Raw genomic sequence first — 20,914 nt, forward strand, 5'->3', positions numbered from 1 at the left:
TAGGATAAATATAACAATAAATACCTCACATGGCTGGATGTCTCCTACTGCTGGTTAAATATAGTAAATGCAATTATGGCAATTGGCTACTATTGAGCTATATAACACTTAGCATCATGTAATACAGTTAAAAGTTGTCTAACCAACCTTTTTTTCTGGTTTCTGTATGTACAACTAAACAGCACATCAATTGCATGGTTCACAATGTTGTTTTTTAGAAGAGAAAAACAGACAAAATCTTTGTACATATATACTTTTTTATTCTTATATATAATACATTTCTATGTACAATTTATTCCTCTTTTTTTAAAGAAACAAAACGACGGACGAAGCTTTGATTGCAAACAGTGTTTCATACTAAAGGGTCAGAGAGAGAGCGAGACAATGAAAAAGTGCTCAAATAATTAGGAGAGTGCCGTGATAGAAAGGTCTTATGCACCACACCATTTCTGTGTTGTCGGTAGACTCAAACACAGCTTTATTCATTTGTTTCACAAGAATAATTTTTCATCAGAAATCATCTGGTGATATCACAGAACAATACCTACACTGTACAGAACTACACACCTCACTGTGTGAAGCTTTGGTTATCTCTGTTTCAGTCAACACTGATGACTGGAGGGGGACATCCATCCACTTTAAGCGACCATGTTGTCTTTAACTGATGATGATCAGCTTAGTTCTGTTTCAGGTAGTAGACCTCAAACAGATGTCTGTCGTGGAGGTCACGGGTCAACTGACTGCATTATTAATGAGACATTGGACAAAGCACAGCTAGGACAGTAGCCATAACCTGGCCACTGAGTCACAGAAAGGGAACCAATGTGTGATTGTCTATGTGATCATAGAGAGAGGTATGACACTGACCGCAACATCATGATCACATTAATAGCACTAAAATTCTCCAGTGTATGGATTCTCCCTTTAGACCATTGGCAAGAGGCACTACCCCAAAATTGAAACTAACAACTGGCTACAGTGTCTCCCTTCTGAAGTTGGACAAATATAAGGGCTGTCAAATGGGCTGAGGCTAGCTTTGACTAGTTAGATTACTGATATGCTATCTTATCCGGTATGCAGGGAGACCATGAAATATTATGTAGGGGGACCAGCTGCATACAGGATAAGATAGCAGGTCAGTCAATTAGAGCATGAGTTTTGGTATTATGGGCTAAACAGTGGAAGTTTGTGTAAAGGGTGACATGCTAGGAGGCTGGCTGAGAATCCAGAGCCTCCGGGGGGCTTTCCTCTTCCAGAGCTCTGGGTGGGTCTGGGGGATTGAGATCCAGACCCAGTCAGTTGGCCTGGATGTCTGGTTCTACAAACAGCAGGTAGTCGTACTCCACATAGAGTAAGTTCACGCTCTCAGGACTGGACTGTCTGTGTGGCAGCTCACAAGGATCACCATATTGAACACCACTCACATCGATTTTACAAACTGTACACGTCACGTCAATACAAAGGAGCTGGCAGGGGTTCAGATCAGACACTGAGGCTCTGTATGTTTGTGTGATAGCAGGACTCTCATCTGTTCTGTTGTGCTCTAGTCTGCTGTCTTCCCCTGCTCTGACATCAGAGGGAGGGAGAGGACCAGCGTTTACATTCTCAACTCAGGGATAGTCAGTAGCAGAGAGGTAAAGAAGAAAAGGAGAGTTGGGACAGACAGGCATCAGGCAGTTGGACAGGGGAGTTGTTTGTGCTCAGCGAGTTTTTAAAAGGCACTGTCCTGTCTGTCACATGATGTCAACAAAGAACTCACAGGGATTGCCCATAGCGTGCTGAAAGGACTGGCGGCTGGCCGTGAGCTCAGGGGGGACAGCTCCTAGCTCCCGTACCGGGGGGGCCCCGGGAGGGGTGCTGCTGCTGACGGAGGTCTTAGGGGCCAGCCGGGCCAGGCAGTATGGGGGGGGCAGGCCGGGGGGGCCGTAGGAGGAGGCGTGGCTTCGCTCACTGTGGCCACATGAGCCAAGCCCAGGCTGGGTGAAAGGGGCGTATTTGTAGGTGAAGGAGGCGTGGCTGTGGGCATGGCTGTTCTGTGAGTGACAGTGGCTCCTGTGAGACTGGGCATGGCTGAAACCCGAGCGGGCGTGGCTGTTGCTGGAGTGGGCATGGCTGCTGTGATGACTCAACTGGCTGGCGGACCTATCGCCAGGGCGCCTCGCCCCTAGGATGCCCGGTGGCTCGGATTCACTGCATGTGGATCTGTGACCCTTCTCTTGTGGGGAGGAGCGTCGGCTAGGGCCCTTCCCTGTCCCAGTACCCACACTGGGGTTGGATCCACTGCTTCTGCTTCCTAGGAGAGGACAGAGACACACACACGTCAGCTGGGCAGTCTCTCACCTGGTTAAACAACACCAGACACACACACGTCAGCTGGGCAGTCTCTCACCTGGTTAAACAACACCAGACACACACACGTCAGCTGGGCAGTCTCTCACCTGGTTAAACAACACCAGACACACACACGTCAGCTGGGCAGTCTCTCACCTGGTTAAACAACACCAGACACACACACGTCAGCTGGGCAGTCTCTCACCTGGTTAAACAACACCAGACACACACACGTCAGCTGGGCAGTCTCTCACCTGGTTAAACAACACCAGACACACACACGTCAGCTGGGCAGTCTCTCACCTGGTTAAACAACACCAGACACACACACGTCAGCTGGGCAGTCTCTCACCTGGTTAAACAACACCAGACACACACACGTCAGCTGGGCAGTCTCTCACCTGGTTAAACAACACCAGACACACATCAGCAGCTCCAACTCAGCAGCTACTTATGACTGATTTTGAACAGTTGGCTGAATTGACTACCATTGCTGTGATAATCATGGTGGTTGAACATTCATTATAATTCCCATCCACTATACAGACCTAGTTGTTAACAGTCAAAGAGATGATAATTCCCTGGCTTTTTCTCCCCCAAATCTCAGACCGACTTCCCACTGGGCACAGACGTCCAACGTCTAGTTTTGATATACATTTGGTTAGTTGTCAACTAACCTGAATTCAATGTGAAATCAACAAAAACAATTCATATAATTGGATTTAGGTTAAAAGTTGGGTGAAAGAATGAAATTACCTTACGTTAATGAATTTTTTTCAAATCCAATCAGTTTTCCATGTTGATTCGACGTCATCACATTGACATTTTTGTTGTTGAAATTATGTGAAAACAACGTCGATTCAACCAGTTTTTGCCCAGTAGGTTGAGATGCCACTCTGTCACCTATCAATGCTGACTATGGACTCCCCTCTGGATTTTATTGATACAAATGTAATGATACACCTGCATCAAAGACACATTTTAACATTGGAGCACTGCATTGGTAATAGCCCCACAAATGGTGCTTTTATGATCTGTTCTCGGAGAAAGAGATCCATTCAGCATTCCAGTGTTTAACTGTACAGAGAAAGATGAAAACGATCGTACTGATACAGGTGTACAACACTATCATCATGATCAAACATTTCCCCCACCTTTCAATAAGCAATGAGCCCAACAGTACTGAGTAAAGTGGTGAATGATTGCCCCCTAGCAGTGAGAATGATAGTGCAAGGCTTGGCCAGAACTGATCCTCCTGAATCATGCACATCTCTGACGGAGACTACAGCAGCACAGTACCAACCAACACATGCCCACAGGTGCAGAGAGGGAGAACGGACGGTCAGCAGAGGAGAGTCAAACAGACACAGCTGCAGGAGCAGAAACAGTACGCACACACACCAACACACACGCATACACTCACACACTCAGAGGGAGAGATGGGAGAAGCAAGGGAAACAATAACCTTAAACGCTATGGTATGAGGAGAACGAGAGAGAGAGAGAGAGAGAGTAGAAAGGTACAGGTAGCAGAGAAGTAGAGGTAGTAGCGAGTGGGCTAGCTGTTAGCTTACCGGTTCCCCAGAGTCCTGGGACTACCTGGTCCATCAGTCTACCGTTGCCCAGCAGAAACAGAGGGAACAACAGAGTTACACACACCTCCCAACCCAGCCTAACCTGTCTAACCTGTCTACTGCTGTCACCTGCCAACCCAGCCTAACCTGTCTAACCTGTCTACTGCTGTCACCTCCCAACCCAGCCTAACCTGTCTAACCTGTCTACTGCTGTCACCTCACAACCCCGCCTAACCTGTCTAACCTGTCTACTGCTGTCACCTCCCAACCCAGCCTAACCTCTCTAAACTGTCTACTGCTGTCCTCTCCCAACCCAGCCTAACCTGTCTAACCTGTCTACTGCTGTCACCTCCCAACCCAGCCTAACCTGTCTACTGCTGTCACCTCCCAACCCAGCCTAACCTGTCTACTGCTGTCACCTCCCAACCCAGCATAACCTGTCTACTGCTGTCCTCTCCCAACCCAGCCTAACCTGTCTAACCTGTCTACTGCTGTCACCTCCCAACCCAGCCTAACCTGTCTACTGCTGTCACCTCCCAACCCAGCCTAACCTGTCTACTGCTGTCACCTCCCAACCCAGCCTAACCTGTCTAACCTGTCTACTGCTGTCACCTCCCAACCCAGCATAACCTGTCTACTGCTGTCACCTCTCAACCCCGCCTAACCTGTCTAACCTGTCTACTGCTGTCACCTCCCAACCCAGCCTAACCTCTCTAACCTGTCTACTGCTGTCCCCTCCCAGCCCAGCCTAACCTCTCTAACCTGTCTACTGCTGTCACCTCCCAACCCAGCCTAACCTGTCTAACCTGTCTACTGCTGTCACCTCCCAACCCAGCCTAACCTGTCTACTGCTGTCACCTCCCAACCCAGCCTAACCTGTCTACTGTTGTCACCTCCCAACCCAGCCTAACCGGTCTACTGCTGTCACCTCCCAGCCCAGCCTAACCTGTCTAACCTGTCTACTGCTGTCACCTCCCAACCCAGCCTAACCTGTCTAACCTGTCTACTGCTGTCACCTCCCAACCCAGCCTAACCTGTCTACAGCGGTCACCTCCCAGCCCAGCCTAACCTGTCCAACCTGTCTACTGCTGTCAACTCCCAACCCAGCCTAACCTGTCTACTGTTGTCATCTCCCAACCCAGCCTAACCTGTCTACTGCTGTCACCTCCCAGCCCAGCCTAACCTGTCTACTGCTGTCACCTCCCAACCCAGCCTAACCTGTCTAACCTGTCTACTGCTGTCACCTCCCAACCCAGCCTAACCTGTCTACTGCTGTCACCTCCCAGCCCAGCCGCTAACCTGTCTACTGCTGTCACCTCCCAACCCAGCCTAACCTGTCTACTGCTGTCACCTCCCAACCCAGCCTAACCTGTCTAACCTGTCTACTGCTGTCACCTCCCAACCCAGCCTAACCTGTCCAACCTGTCTACTGCTGTCACCTCCCAACCCAGCCCCGTCCAACCTGTCTACTGCTGTCACCTCCCAACCCAGCCTAACCTGTCTACTGCTGTCACCTCCCAACCCAGCCTAACCTGTCTACTGCTGTCACCTCCCAACCCAGCCTAACCTGTCTAACCTGTCTACTGCTGTCCACTCCCAACCCAGCCTAACCTGTCTACTGCTGTCACCTCCCAGCCCAGCCTAACCTGTCTAACCTGTCTACTGCTGTCATCTCCCAACCCAGCCTAACCTGTCTAACCTGTCTACTGCTGTCACCTCCCAACCCAGCCTAACCTCTCTATCCTGTCTACTGCTGTCATCTCCCAACCCAGCATAACCTCTCTACCCTGTCTACTGCGGTCACCTCCCAACCCAGCATAACCTGTCTACTGCTGTCACCTCCCAACCCAGCCTAACCTCTCTAACCTGTCTACTGCTGTCACCTCCCAACCCAGCCTAACCAGTCTACAGCTGTCACCTCCCAGCCCAGCCTAACCTGTCTAACCCAGTTTACTGCTGTCACCTCCCAACCCAGCCTAACCTGTCTAACCCAGTTTACTGCTGTCACCTCCCAACCCAGCCTAACCCGTCTAACCCAGTTTACTGCTGTCACCTCCCAACCCAGCCTAACCTGTCTAACCCAGTCTACTGCTGTCACCTCCCAACCCAGCCTAACCTGTCTACTGCTGTCACCTCCCAGCCCAGCCTAACCTGTCTACTGCTGTCACCTCCCAACCCAGCCTAACCTGTCTACTGCTGTCACCTCCCAACCCAGCCTAACCTGTCTAAGCTGTCTACTGCTGTCACCTCCCAACCCAGCCTAACCTGTCTAACCTGTCTACTGCTGTCACCTCCCAACCCAGCCTAACCTCTCTATCCTGTCTACTGCTGTCCTCTCCCAACCCAGCCTAACCTGTCTACAGCTGTCACATCCCAACCCAGCCTAACCTGTCTACAGCTGTCACATCCCAGCCTAGCCTAACCTGTCTAACCCAGTCTACTGCTGTCAACTCCCAACCCAACCTAACCTGTCTACTGCTGTCTTCTCCCAGCCGAGCCTAACTTGTCTACTGCTGTCACCTCCCAGCCCAGCCTAACCTGTCTACTGCTGTCACCTCCCAACCCAGCCTAACCTGTCTACTGCTGTCACCTCCCAGCCCAGCATAACCTGTCTACTGCTGTCACCTCCCAGCCAAGCCTAACCTGTCTACTGCTGTCACCTCCCAGCCCAGCCTAACCTGTCTACTGCTGTCACCTCCCAACCCAGCCTAACCTGTCTAACCTGTCTACTGCTGTCACCTCCCAGCCCAGCCTAACCTGTCTACTGCTGTCACCTCCCAACCCAGCCTAACCTGTCTACTGCTGTCACCTCCCAGCCTAGCCTAACCTGTCTACAGCTGTCACCTCCCAGCCCAGCCTAATCTGTTTAACCCAGTCTACTGCTGTCACCTCCCAGCCTAGCCTAACCTTGTCTACTGCTGTCACCTCCCAGCCCAGCCTAACCTGTCTACTGCTGTCACCTCCCAACCCAGCATAACCTGTCTACTGCTGTCACCTCCCAGCCCAGCCTAACCTGTCTACTGCTGTCACCTCCCAGCCCAGCCTAACCTCTCTAACCTGTCTACTGTTGTCACCTCCCAACCCAGCATAACCTGTCTAACCTGTCTACTGCTGTCACCTCCCAGCCCAGCCTAACCTCTCTAACCTGTCTACTGTTGTCACCTCCCAACCCAGCATAACCTGTCTACTGCTGTCACCTCCCAACCCAGCCTTACCTGTCTAACCTGTCTACTAACCTGTCACCTCCTAACCCAACCTGTCTACTGCTGTCACCTCCTAACCCAACCTGTCTATTGCTGTCACCTCCTAACCCAACCTGTCTAGTGCTGTCACCTCCTAACCCAACCTGTCTATTGCTGTCATCTCTGAACCCAACCTGTCTACTACTGTCACCTCCTAATCCAACCTGTCTACTGCTGTCACCTCCTAACCCAACCTGTCTGGTGCTGTCACCTCCTAACCCAACCTGTCTGGTGCTGTCACCTCCTAACCCAACCTGTCTATTGCTGTCACCTCCTAACCCAACCTGTCTATTGCTGTCACCTCCCAACCCAACCTGTCTACTGCTGTCTTCTCCCAACCCAGCCTAACCTGTCTACTGCTGTCACTTCCCAACCCAGCCTAACCTCTCTATCCTGTCTACTGCTATCACCTCCCAACCCAGCTTAACCTCTCTAGCCTGTCTACTGCTGTCACCTCCCAACCCAGCCTAACCTGTCTAACCTGTCTACTGCTGTCACCTCCCAGCCCAGCCTAACCTGTCTACTGCTGTCACCTCCCAGCCCAGCCTAACCTGTCTACAGCTGTCACCTCCCAGCCCAGCCTAACCTGTCTACTGCTGTCACCTACCAACCCAGCCTAACCTGTCTACTGTTGTCACCTCCCAACCCAGCATAACCTGTCTACTGCTGTCACCTCCCAACCCAGCCTTACCTGTCTAACCTGTCTACTAACCTGTCACCTCCTAACCCAACCTGTCTACTGCTGTCACCTCCTAACCCAACCTGTCTATTGCTGTCACCTCCTAACCCAACCTGTCTAGTGCTGTCACCTCCTAACCCAACCTGTCTATTGCTGTCATCTCTGAACCCAACCTGTCTACTACTGTCACCTCCTAATCCAACCTGTCTACTGCTGTCACCTCCTAACCCAACCTGTCTGGTGCTGTCACCTCCTAACCCAACCTGTCTATTGCTGTCACCTCCTAACCCAACCTGTCTATTGCTGTCACCTCCCAACCCAACCTGTCTACTGCTGTCACCTCCTAACCCAACCTGTCTACTGCTGTCACCTCCTAACCCAACCTGTCTACTGCTGTCACCTCCTAACCCAACCTGTCTAGTGCTGTCACCTCCTAACCCAACCTGTCTATTGCTGTCAGCTCCTAACCCAACCTGTCTACTGCTGTCACCTCATAACCCAACCTGTCTACTGCTGTCACCTCCCAACCCAACCTGTCTACTGCTGTCACCTCCTAACCCAACCTGTCTACTGCTGTCACCTCCTACCCCAAGCTGTCTACTGCTGTCACCTCCTAATCCAACCTGTCTACTGCTGTCCCCTCCTAACCCAACCTGGCTACTGCTGTCACCTCAAAACCCAACATGTATACTACTGTCATCTCCCAACCCAACCTGTCTACTGCTGTCACCTCCTAACCCAACCTGTCTACTGCTGTCACCTCCTAACCCAACCTGTCTACTGCTGTCACCTCCCAACCCAACCTGTCTACTGCTGTCACCTCCTAACCCAACCTGTCTACTGCTGTCACCTCCCAACCCAACCTGTCTACTGCTGTCACCTCCCAACCCAACCTGTCTACTGCTGTCACCTCCTAACCCAACTTGTCTACTGCTGTCACCTCAAAACCCAACCTGTCTACTGCTGTCACCTCCTAATCCAACCTGTCTACTGCTGTCACCTCCCAACCCAACCTGTCTACTGCTGTCACCTCCCAACCCAACCTGTCTACTGCTGTCACCTCCTAACCCAACCTGTCTACTGCTGTCACCTCCCAACCCAACCTGTCTATTGCTGTCACCTCCTAATCCAACCTGTCTACTGCTGTCACCTCCTAACCCAACCTGTCTACTGCTGTCACCTCCCAACCCAACCTGTCTACTGCTGTCACCTCCCAACCCAACCTGTCTACTGCTGTCACCTCCTAACCCAACCTGTCTACTGCTGTTACCTCCGAACCCAACCTGTCTACTGCTGTCACCTCCTAATCCAACCTGTCTACTGCTGTCACCTCCTAACCCAACCTGTCTACTGCTGTCACCTCCCAACCCAACCTGTCTACTGCTGTCACCTCCTAACCCAACCTGTCTACTGCTGTCAGCTCCTAACCCAACCTGTCTACTGCTGTCACCTCCTAACCCAACCTGTCTACTGCTGTCACCTCCTAACCCAACCTGTCTACTGCTGTCACCTCCCAACCCAACCTGTCTACTGCTGTCACCTCCCAACCCAACGTGTCTACTGCTGTCACCTCCCAACCCAACCTGTCTACTGCTGTCACCTCCGAACCCAACCTGTCTATTGCTGTCACCTCCGAACCCAACCTGTCTACTGCTGTCACCTCCTAACCCAACCTGTCTACTGCTGTCACCTCCTAACCCAACCTGTCTACTGCTGTTACCTCCGAACCCAACCTGTCTATTGCTGTCACCTCCTAACCCAACCTGTCTACTGCTGTCACCTCCTAACCCAACCTGTCTACTGCTGTCACCTCCCAACCCAACCTGTCTACTGCTGTCACCTCCCAACCCAGCCTAACCTTTTCTAACCCAGTCTAGCCCAGCCCCATCTAACCCAGAGCGGCTCCCTCTATTTAATTCTAGTATATCCCCTATCCTGGTCCAACTGCAGCCTAACTTACTTTACAGCAAACTTACTGAATGATGAGTTAGAGCAATGAAATGTCCTCAGATACTCGCCAACAAATGTCCTGTTACTCTCTCGCTCTCTCTCTCACACATGCACACACGCACGCACACGCACGCACACTCACATTCTCATGATGACCATCCACAAATGCTCGCCTGGAAGTGCCAAATGAAAAAAAAAACTGCAAATGTCAATCAAGACATGCAGCAAAAGATCAAACGGAATAAAACAACTTCTGTAAAAGATAAATCTGAGATATAAACATACCCTCAGTCCTACAACTGTCCTACCGATGATTCATCCTGATCACTCTTCAGCCCTAAGAAACTGTCTCATTACCGTATCACACCTCTCTACCATTCAGAACAGTCCAGGTCAATGAGGTCTGAATGCAATGGGAATCCTTTTGAAATAATGGGAGATGACTAAAAACATGTGATGACAACGTCTGGATGATTGACTTCATAGTGATCTGAACAGAAGCTGGAAATCAGACAGAAGAGCAATACGATGACAAATGTGAAACAAAAGACCAAAAATCTCTATACAGACTAGTTATTACCAACCCACCCTGATGCCACACCCCTCAGTGCAGTACCATGTCGGAACGATTACAAACCGTGCAGCAGCAACAGAGCAATGTAATGTTGAAATCAAACAAAATATAGTTCAAGAATTGATGGGAGGGTGGGACCTCTTTTGATCATTTCGTGCAAGCAATAATCAGCCAAAAGCGGACACAGTCCTTAGTGTACACACCCAGTACTGAAGAGCTGTCCTCTGCATGAACCATGTTGAATCATGATCGACCTTGACAATATAAGACCATTTTAGAACACCCTCTATTAAAGAAATATGTATCTCTGTGCGTGTGACTTCATTTCCAAGCAGGCTGAACAGCCTTAGGGAATTTAAATACAATACTTTGTTAACAGGTGACATTAGCTGTCATGAAAAGTAACGTGGTGACATACAGTGTATGGTCAAATGAGTCATCCACTCTGACCCATTCATATTGATGAGGAAGTTAGAGTTAGCAGCCCTGACCTGCAGACTCACCCTCACTGTTGTGGCTGCCAGCACTCCCACTGTGGAAACTGTGGCAGGGGTCTGAGTAGCCCGGAGGGAAGCCTGCAGGGGCGGAGGGGAAGGGGGGGTAGGGGAATGGCTGACCCCCCAGGGGCCACGGGTTGGTGGCAGGGGGAGGGAGGGGGGCCAGGGTGTCCTGCTCAGAGCCCCCACCACTGGAACCCTCGTTCAGGTTGAGAGACGCCATGTCTGAAAGAGAGAGCAAAATATAATAGAGAGAGAAAGAGAGATAGACAGACATACAGACAGAGAGAGAGAGTTAGTGAGGTAGCCCCTCCATGACAGGTAAAAAAACACACTTAACACATTGGACTCTATAGTACACTTAACACATTGGACTCTACAGTACACTTAACACATTGGACTCTATAGTACACTTAACACATTGGACTCTATAGTACACTTAACACACCTAACACATTGGACTCTACAGTACACTTAACACATTGGACTCTATAGTACACTTAACACACTTAACACATTGGACTCTACAGTACACTTAACACACTTAACACATTGGACTCTACAGTACACTTAACACAAGTAAAAATACACTTCTAACGATACAATCCAGTAGATAATATATGACAGTCAAAGTGGCTCAGTGTCAGTACTTTGGCAGAGGTCTCCGAAGGTGTAGTAGCACTGCTCTGAGAAGGTGATCTTGTTGACGGTGTGTCTCAGATAGCCATGTTTCAGCAGACTGCTGGCATACTTCCTGGCATCTCTCCTGTCCTTGAAACCCTCCACCCTGGAGTAGAGCCAGTCCACCACGTCAGCACCTGGCACAGCGACACACACAGCAACACACTGTTTAAGACTGTAGTCTGAATCACAACCTCACAATGTGGAGTAGAGCCAGTCCACCACGTCAGCACCTGGCACAGCGACACACACAGCAACACACTGTTTAAGACTGTAGTCTGAATTACAACCTCACAATGTGGAGTAGAGCCAGTCCACCACGTCAGCACCTGGCACAGCGACACACACAGCAACACACTGTTTAAGACTGTAGTCTGAATTACAACCTCACAATGTGGAGTAGAGCCAGTCCACCACGTGACATAGCAGCACACACAGGATAAGAAGACTGTAGTCTGCACTACAACAGCACACACTCATACAGGATTCTATTACCCTATAATACTGATAGCATACACGAACTACACCACATCAAGCAAGTAGATGTTATGTTGACAATATCACGGAAATGTCTTGCAAAAGACATCACAATTTAACAGTAAGGGAAGTGATTGCTGTTTCAAGTCCAACTTTAAACCCTTCATTTACTCTATTTAAATGGTACATTATTAGTAGTAGTCAGTGTCCCCCAGTCCCTCTCACCGATGACAGCGTTGCCAATGGTGATCTTCAACCACATCCTGTCCCGGATCTCCAGACCAGAGTCAGGCAGCTGCATCACCTTGACGATGGTTGATATGTCCGTCTTACTCGCAGATAGCGGCAAGTCATCAAATTCTGAAGGGCAGAGGAGTTGAGACAGCACAATCACAGACAGTGACTGACAACATGTTCTGTATGTGGCCTTTCTAGGACTGAGAGAGTGCAGCTATGTCTAGTGATTGCAGTAGTTTGTGTGTGTGACTGTGGTCATAGTGTGGTCATACCGTAGTGTGGGTACGGTCCGGTCAAGGCGGTGGTGTGGGAGATCCAGGCAGCAGGGTCGATGGGCCTCACTGGTTCAGCTGGTCACACACACACACACACAGCCAGTTAGAACACATAACCTCCATCATATACTGTGAGTTTGCCAGTATTTGTGATGAAACTTCTACTCTAAATGAATTTATAAGCACAAACACTTAGATTTTCAAAACGTTTCAAAAAGTATTAAAAAAGTTTCTAAAGTGAGTTTCCAGCAGAGTTTGAGAACCCTGTTTGTAAGTGGTAATAACCTGTTGTTGGTGGAACATCGGTGAGTGTCTTACCCCGGGGGATAGTGAAGTAGCTTCGCGGAGACGGGTCCCAACACTTGGCCACAGTAAGACTAATAGGACTGGAGAACACATGGGGAGACCATCAGTTACAATACATATACATTCTACTCACTTCTACAGCTCCTGCACAGTTAAAGGAACAAGAGGAAACAATAGAGAGGAAAGGAAATGATTGGTTGAAATACAAGATTTATGGAGAGAAATATTAGTCTGTATTATACAATAGTCAATCATGCAGGAGCTGTTTAAAATACAAACCCACTGTTATCCAATCAGAGGTCAGCATCAACTGATACCTCTAATAAAACATGAATATACTCCAGAGTCTTACCATCGCTCAGCTTTAAATCCTGTAAATAACCAACAGCCATGTTCTTTGACTGTCTGTCCTGACCTGTGACCATGTTCACACGCAACATTTGAACATCTCTTGAAATGTTTTCTGGGTTACCGTTAACAATCCTGCACTGTAACACAGTACTGCTCTTACCCTGTTTTGGAGACAATCTCTCTCAGGATCCTCACAGCGTCATCGTTGCTCATGTTCTCAAAGTTCACATCGTTCACCTAGGGAACACAGTTAACGTCCATGTTCACAGATCATGTCTTTAAAATGAACAAGTGGTTGGACAAAAGTAACAAGTGAATAAAGAAACACAAAATAAACATGTGCTTTAGGACTCTGCAGTCTACAAGTTAATTCTCCAGGGCACTATTGTCACGCACGCACGCACGCACACACACACACACACACACACACACACACGAGTGTGTTGTCAGACGCATATAAAAGTTAGTAAATCCTAAGCAGCTTTATACTGCATGTATGTATGTATGGGTGGAATTTGCAAGCACTGGCTCATTCCCTCAACAAACCATACAAATATGGTTGAAAGAATATCTCACGCAGAATGCAACATATAGAATAACCTTAGAACATTACATAGAGAATACAGGTTAGGTCCATTAATAGAGGGTGTACCTGTAGGAGCATGTCCCCAGGTTCTATCCTGCCATCTGCAGCCACAGCTCCTCCCTTCATGATGGAGCCGATGTAGATCCCCCCGTCGCCCCGGTCGTTACTCTGCCCCACGATACTGATACCCAGGAAGTTATACTTCTCTGGAGGAGAGAGGGGAGAGACAGAAAGAAGTCTGTTTACAGTAAATGGACTCTGATGATATCTGTATAAAACACTATCGACTCTGATGATATCTGTATAAAACACTATCGACTCTGATGATATCTGTATAAAACACTATCGACTCTGATGATATCTGTATAAAACACTATGGATCCTGATGATATTTGTATCAAACACAATGAACGCTGATGATATCTGTATCAAATACTATGAACCCTGATGATATCTGTATTAAACACTATGGACCCTGATGATATCTGTATAAAACACTATGGACTCTGATGATATCTGTATGAAACACTATGAACTCTGATGATATCTGCATCAAACACTATGGACCCTGGTGATATCTGTATCAAACACTATGGACTCTGATGATATCTGTATGAAACACTATGGACCCTGATGATATCTCTATCAAACACTATGAACTCTGATGATATCTATATCAAACACTATGGACTCTGATAATAACACAATGAACTCTGATGATGTCTGTATCAAACACTATGGACCCTGGTGATATCTGTATGAAACACCATGGACCCTGATGATATCTGCATCAAACACTATGGACCCTGGTGATATCTGTATCAAACACTATGGACTCTGATGATATCTGTATCAAACACTATGAACTCTAATGATATCTGTATCAAACACTATGACCACTGATGATATCTGTATCAAACATTATGGACTCTGATAATAACACAATGAACTCTGATGATGTCTGTATCAAACACTATGGACCCTGGTGATTTCTGTATGAAACACCATAGACCCTGATGATATCTGTATCGAACACTATGGACTCTGATGATATATGTATCAAACACTATGGACCATGATGATATCTGTATCAAACACTATGAACCATGATGATATTTGTATCAAACACTATGAACCATGATGATATTTGTATCAAATAGAGGTCGGCCGATTATGATTTTTCAACGCCGATACCGATTATTGGAGGACCAAAAAAAGGCGATACCAATTAATCGGCCGATTTTTTATATATATATTTGTAATAATGACAATTACAACAATACTGAATGAACACTTATTTTAACTTAATATAATACATAAATAAAATCAATTTAGTCTCAAATAAATAATGAAACATGTTCAATTTGGTTTAAATAAAGCAAAAATAAAGTGTTGGAGAAGAAAGTAAAAGTGCAAAATGTGCCATGTAAAAAAGCTAACATTTAAGTTCCTTGCTCAGAACACGAGAACATATGAAAGCTGGTGGTTCCTTTTAACATGAGTCTTCAATATTCCCAAGTAAGAAGTTTTAGGTTGTAGTTATTATAGGACTATTTCTCTCTATACCATTTGTATTTCATATACCTTTGACTATTGGATGTTCTAATAGGTACTTTAGTACTGCCAGCCTAATCTCGGGAGTTGATAGGCTTGAAGTCATAAACAGCGCAATGCTTGAAGCACAGCGAAGAGCTGCTGGCAAATGCACGAAAGCGCTGTTTGAATGAATGCTTACGAGCATGCTGCTGCCTACCACCGCTCAGTCAGACTGCTCTATCAAATCATAGACTTAATTATAATATAATAACACACAGAAATACGAGCCTTTGGTCATTAATATGGTCAAATCCGGAACTATCCGGAAACTATCATTTCGAAAACATGCGACTACTGATATTCTTTCAGTGAAATACAGAAACGTTCCGTATTTTATCTAACGGGTGGCATCCCTAAGTCTTAATATTGCTGTTACATTGCACAACCTTCAATGTTATGTCATAATTATGTAAAATTCTGGCAAATTAATTTTGGTCTTTGTTAAGAAGAAATGGTCTTCACACAGTTCGCAACGAGCCAGGCGGCCCAAACTGCTGCATATTCCCTGACTCTGCTTAAAAATATATACTTGTGTATTGATTTTAAGAAAGGCATTGATGTTTATGGTTAGGTACATTGGTGCAACGACAGTGCTTTTTTCGCAAAATGCGCTTGTTAAATCACCCATTTGGCAAAGTAGGCTGTGATTCAATGACAAATTAACAGGCACCACATCGATTATATGCAACGCAGGACAAGCTAGATAAACTAGTAATATAATCAACCATGTGTAGTTAACTAGTGATTATGTTAAGATTGATTGTGTTTTATAAGATAAGTTTAATGCTAGCTAGCAACTTACCTTGGCTCCTTGCTTCACTCGCATAACAGGTAGTCAGCCTGCCACGCAGTCTCCTCATGGAGTGCAATGTAATCGGCCATAATCGGTGTCCAAAAATGCCGATTACCAATTGTTATGAAAACTTGAAATCGGCCCTAATTAATCGGCCATTCCAATTAATCGGTCAACCTCTAGTATCAAACACTATGAACTCTGATGATATATGTATCAAACACTGGACCCTGATGATATCTGTATCAAACACTATGGACTCTGATGATATCTGTATCAAACACTATGGACTCTGATGATATCTGTATAAAACACTATGGACTCTGATGATATCTGTATCAAACACAATGAACTCTGATGATATCTGTATTAAACACTATGGCCCCTGGTGATATCTGTATCAAACACAATGAACTCTGATGATATCTGTATTAAACACTATGGACCCTGGTGATATCTGTATCAAACACAATGAACTCTGATGATATTTGTATCGAACACCATGGACCATGATGATATCTGTATCACACACTATGAACTCTGATAATAACTGTATCAAACACTGGACTCTGATGATATCTGTATCAAACACTATGGACCATGATGATATCTGTATCAAACACTATGGACTCTGATGATATCTGTATCAAACACTATAAATCTGATGATATCTGTATCAAACACTATAAGTCTGATGAGATCTGTATCAAAAACTATTAAATCTGATGATATCTGTATGAAACACTATGGACTCTGATGACATCTGTATCAAACACAATGGACCCTGATGATATCTGTATGAAACACTATGGACTCTGATGATATCTGTATCAAACACTATGAACTCTGATGATATCTGTATAAAACACTATGGACTCTGATGATATCTGTACCAAACACTATGAACTCTGATGATATCTGTATAAAACACTATGGACCCTGATGATATCTGTATCAAACACTATGAATGATGATATCTGTATCAAACACTATGAATGATGATATCTGTATCAAACACTATGAATGATGATATCTGTATCAAACACTATGAATGATGATATCTGTACCAAACACTATGAACTCTGATGATATCTGTATAAAACACTATGGACCCTGATGATATCTGTATCAAACACTATGAATGATGATATCTGTATCAAACACTATGAATGATGATATCTGTATCAAACACTATGAATGATGATATCTGTATCAAACACTATGAATGATGATATCTGTATCAAACACTATGAATGATGATATCTGTATCAAACACTATGAATGATGATATCTGTATCAAACACTATGGACTCTGATGATATCTGTATCAAACACTATGAATGATGATATCTGTATCAAACACTATGAATGATGATATCTGTATCAAACACTATGGACTCTGATGATATGTAGTAGAAAAAAGAGTCAGAGAGAAAAGAGATACATTAAAAGGGGAAAGACGTACCCATGTTGAGTGTGACAGTGATGATGTTGAGACTCATTGTGGAATCGGTGATGCTGCTGAAAGACGAAGACTGGAAAGGAGGGAGGCAAATAAAACAGTCACAAAGATATTCACATAACCATTGTGGTTATTTGTTTTTCACAGGCACATGGGATGTAGTGGAACTCACCCTGTCTATTTTGGCCACTTTGTGCCTCCGTCTGCGGCGTTTGTGTCTGCGCATCAGCTGAGAGGACGAGCTCTGCTCCGTGGAGCTGCTAAGTCTGAGACACAATTCATTTCAATACAATATACTTTGGTCCATGATACAGAAACAAGGGAATCCCTGAAGAAGGTACTGTGTGCTAAAACACTGTGTTTAAACATTCAATAACTGAGAGCGACTATCTTTCTCTTTACATAACAGTACCCAGCCCCACCACACAACATACACTGCAGGTTGGGAGCAGCACAGGGTCAGCCGCAGGGCAGCCCCCCTGGAGCAGGAAAAGGGAAGAGGTCAGAGGGGATATGGTGATTTTATTTAGTAAAGAACTACCGATGAAAAGAGAGGAAGGTGACATAAAGAGAGCGAGAGAGAGAGAGAGAGAGGAAGGAAGCATCTACCTGCTAGCGTCCTCATCTTCCTCACTGTCGACGAAGGAGCTGGACTCTAGCTCACTGCTCATTACTGAGGCGCTGTCGTAGCCCATGGCGGAGTCCCTTGCTGTGCGCTCCGACTTAGAGTGGCCGTTGATTCGAGGGACTGTTGATACGAGGGACAAAACAACAACAGGTCAGATATCAACAGTCAGATATCAACAAAACTAATGTTAACACTTGGATAGAAGGTCACATGTCCATCTTTGACCCATGTGTCACTCCGCTGTGGTCTTCTGTAGCTCAGTCAGAAGAGCATGGCTCTTGCAACACCATGATAGTGGGTTCTAATCCCAGGACCACCCAAACGTAAAAAATGTATGCTCGCAAGACTGTTAGATGCTTTGGATAAAAGCGTCTGCTGAATGGCATACTTTACATCATAACACAAAAGTGACACAGTGAAAGACAACTCAGAATGAGCTGATATCAGAGACCAACTGGGCCAAGGAAGCATTTACTAGTGATTCACTATTACAGAAGGAAGTCCAGTGGCAAACGTGGCATCGTACCTTTACTGTATGTGATGGTATGGAAAACAAAGGTTTCAGTGGACTTGTGAATAACATCTTTATGCAGTGTATCATCAAATATGATACCATAGACTTTAGGTCATGTGTCATCAGTTGGCAGTGGAAAATAAGAGCTACCTCTGATCTACCAAAACAATAACATCAGAGTCCCAAATTCCCAACACCTCTCTCCCACATCTATCCCCAATACATACAGTGGCAGGGGAGGGGTCCTGTCTCAGCAGGGTGACAGCGGATTGGCTGGAAGGCTCTGGCAAAACGGCGAGGGCGTGGCTGACCCTGCGTTCCCCGTGAGCGACCAAAACATTCCAATAATGTGGTGGTGCCCATTACTGACTCAGCCCAAAGGGTGCGCACACACACACACACATACACTCACACGCACCACATACACACACAAATAAACAGCAGAGCTGTATGTCTCAGTTGCAAAACTGAGACTGTCTGGTGTCTGTGTAGTGCTCTGTCCCCTCTCTCCCAGCTCCTGTCTGTCTCTCAACCCCTGTGAGAAGGACCAGGTTCTCTGCCCAATGACAGGCTGCTGGCAGGCAGACTCCAATCCTTATCTACAATGAAGGCAGTGGAAAAAGACCAAAAGAAAAGAGTGAATTTGGCGAAAGATACTGTGAAACGAAGAGAGATAACACAATCACTCAACATAATATTTTCTCCTTTTTGCTCATCACAGTCAATGGCAGGTGTCTCACAGCAAGGTATCTTGACTTATGCAATTCTACAAATGTCTGACTCTTACAGTCATGGGCACTGTGGTAGGCATACACCTGATTCATTGACATGTCATCTACTACTATACTCATTGACCAAACCATACAAAAAACAATAAATCAAACAAATTCTATTTTGGGACACTGTGCTGTGAACTATAAGCCTTCAGTGCCAAAGCTGCCTTCTATCCTCCATTACTCAGATTGGATCAGGATTTTCTTCATGTCATGATTTTAGAGCCATAAAGTAATTATCATGAGGGATTGGAATGTCATACATCTGCTAAAATGAAGGTATTACGGTATGATAAGTTGGGTGATTATGTAGGATATAATAAACCATTATGATCGCTATCTATTAGACTGTCTAAAATACATTCACTTACGCTACTCCATTCACAAAACAGTCAAACTCTTCAATAGAATGTAGTCTACACAATAGGAAAATAAATACCTGCATAAACACAAAATATATCTATAAAAAATGTCAGCGGCTGGATAATAGTAATATTAGTTGCTTCCTCGTTCAGCCATATCTAGAATGGATTTCTTTACTAGTATTGCAAAATATAAAATTGCAAAAATAATTGATCACATAATAGTAGGTCGGCTACAGATAGCCTTTGAATTTACTGCTGAAAATGTTAGACAATAACCCGCATTAACCTAAAATAAAGGACCTAAATAATTTACTTCCATCACACGTATCTACCATTTAACAGCCAGTGGACTACAAACTACCCTATACAGCAATTCCATTAGCAAATGTGATTATCTTACCTCAACCGGGAGAGTCAGTTCAGAGAGCCAGCGGTCTCGTGCGACGTACTGAGAAACTGAACGAATTGGTAGCGCGAAAATATTACCCCGCACTCCCATCCCGTGGCACACGACTCAACGTCTGATAATCTCTCTCTGACCTATCAGAGAACTGCATTCCAAAGCACAGAGAGATAGCCCAGCATTTGATGGGATTTTATATGATGCACGAGCATATCTCCAACCGCCACAGGTGATGGTGCTATCAGGTGATTAACAGTGCCAAAGCCTCTCAGAAGTACGAAGCTCATGCTCTCCCTTCATCACAATACACTTCACATAATAGCAAATGTTTAAATGAAAAATGTTGCTAAACACTAGGTTCCAAGCATCTTAAACATTTAGGAATGCTCATTTGACCTCTATACATTTTAACTGAATATAAATATTCTGGATTACTGCTGCCTACATTTTGTTTAGACTATTATACAGTGAATAGTAAAACCAGTCTGGAGTCAATACACCTATTGTAGGGGTCAAAATAGTCCTGCCAAAGTCACAGCGTGATATATACAGACAGACAGACAGACAGACAGACAGACAGACAGACAGACAGGGGTCTTAGTTCACCTACTACCCCCCCCA

General features: G+C 45.9%; 2 protein-coding genes across 10 annotated transcripts in view; both read right to left on the reverse strand.

The window, feature by feature from the left end:
* Positions 1 to 237: 237 nt before the first annotated feature.
* Positions 238 to 20,914, reverse strand: part of LOC106572388 (segment polarity protein dishevelled homolog DVL-1) — a 43,367-nt gene continuing 22,690 nt past the window's right edge. Inside the window, exons 5-18 of one of the 9 annotated variants that reach the window (XR_014380688.1) lie at positions 18,220 to 18,358; positions 18,045 to 18,089; positions 17,783 to 17,876; positions 17,614 to 17,683; positions 13,826 to 13,965; positions 13,334 to 13,410; positions 12,802 to 12,902; positions 12,514 to 12,591; positions 12,230 to 12,364; positions 11,497 to 11,664; positions 10,853 to 11,071; positions 3,088 to 3,942; positions 2,341 to 2,971; positions 2,019 to 2,293 (exon numbers count right to left, since the gene is read on the reverse strand). Coding sequence is in view for 5 of the 9 variants with exons in the window: in XM_045696204.2 (XP_045552160.1) it covers positions 1,734 to 2,293; positions 10,853 to 11,071; positions 11,497 to 11,664; positions 12,230 to 12,364; positions 12,514 to 12,591; positions 12,802 to 12,902; positions 13,334 to 13,410; positions 13,826 to 13,965; positions 17,614 to 17,683; positions 17,783 to 17,876; positions 18,045 to 18,089; positions 18,220 to 18,358 (1,826 nt within the window). In the remaining 4 variants the exon portion in view is untranslated. The other 8 variants (XR_006759272.2, XR_014380686.1, XR_014380687.1 and 5 more) reach the window with 8 other exon arrangements.
* On the reverse strand, positions 4,543 to 10,586 carry LOC123727333 (uncharacterized). Its single transcript, XM_082961533.1, has 4 exons — positions 10,560 to 10,586; positions 5,367 to 9,678; positions 5,204 to 5,326; positions 4,543 to 5,166 (listed from the first exon to the last, which is right to left on the reverse strand). The coding sequence occupies exons 1-2, from the start codon at positions 10,584 to 10,586 to the stop codon at positions 8,767 to 8,769; spliced, it is 939 nt and encodes a 312-aa protein (XP_082817659.1). The 3' UTR covers positions 4,543 to 5,166; positions 5,204 to 5,326; positions 5,367 to 8,766.

This window comes from Salmo salar, chromosome 15, assembly GCF_965601325.2.
Source record: "Salmo salar chromosome 15, fSalSal1, whole genome shotgun sequence".
NCBI classification, from domain to species: Eukaryota; Metazoa; Chordata; class Actinopteri; order Salmoniformes; family Salmonidae; genus Salmo; species Salmo salar.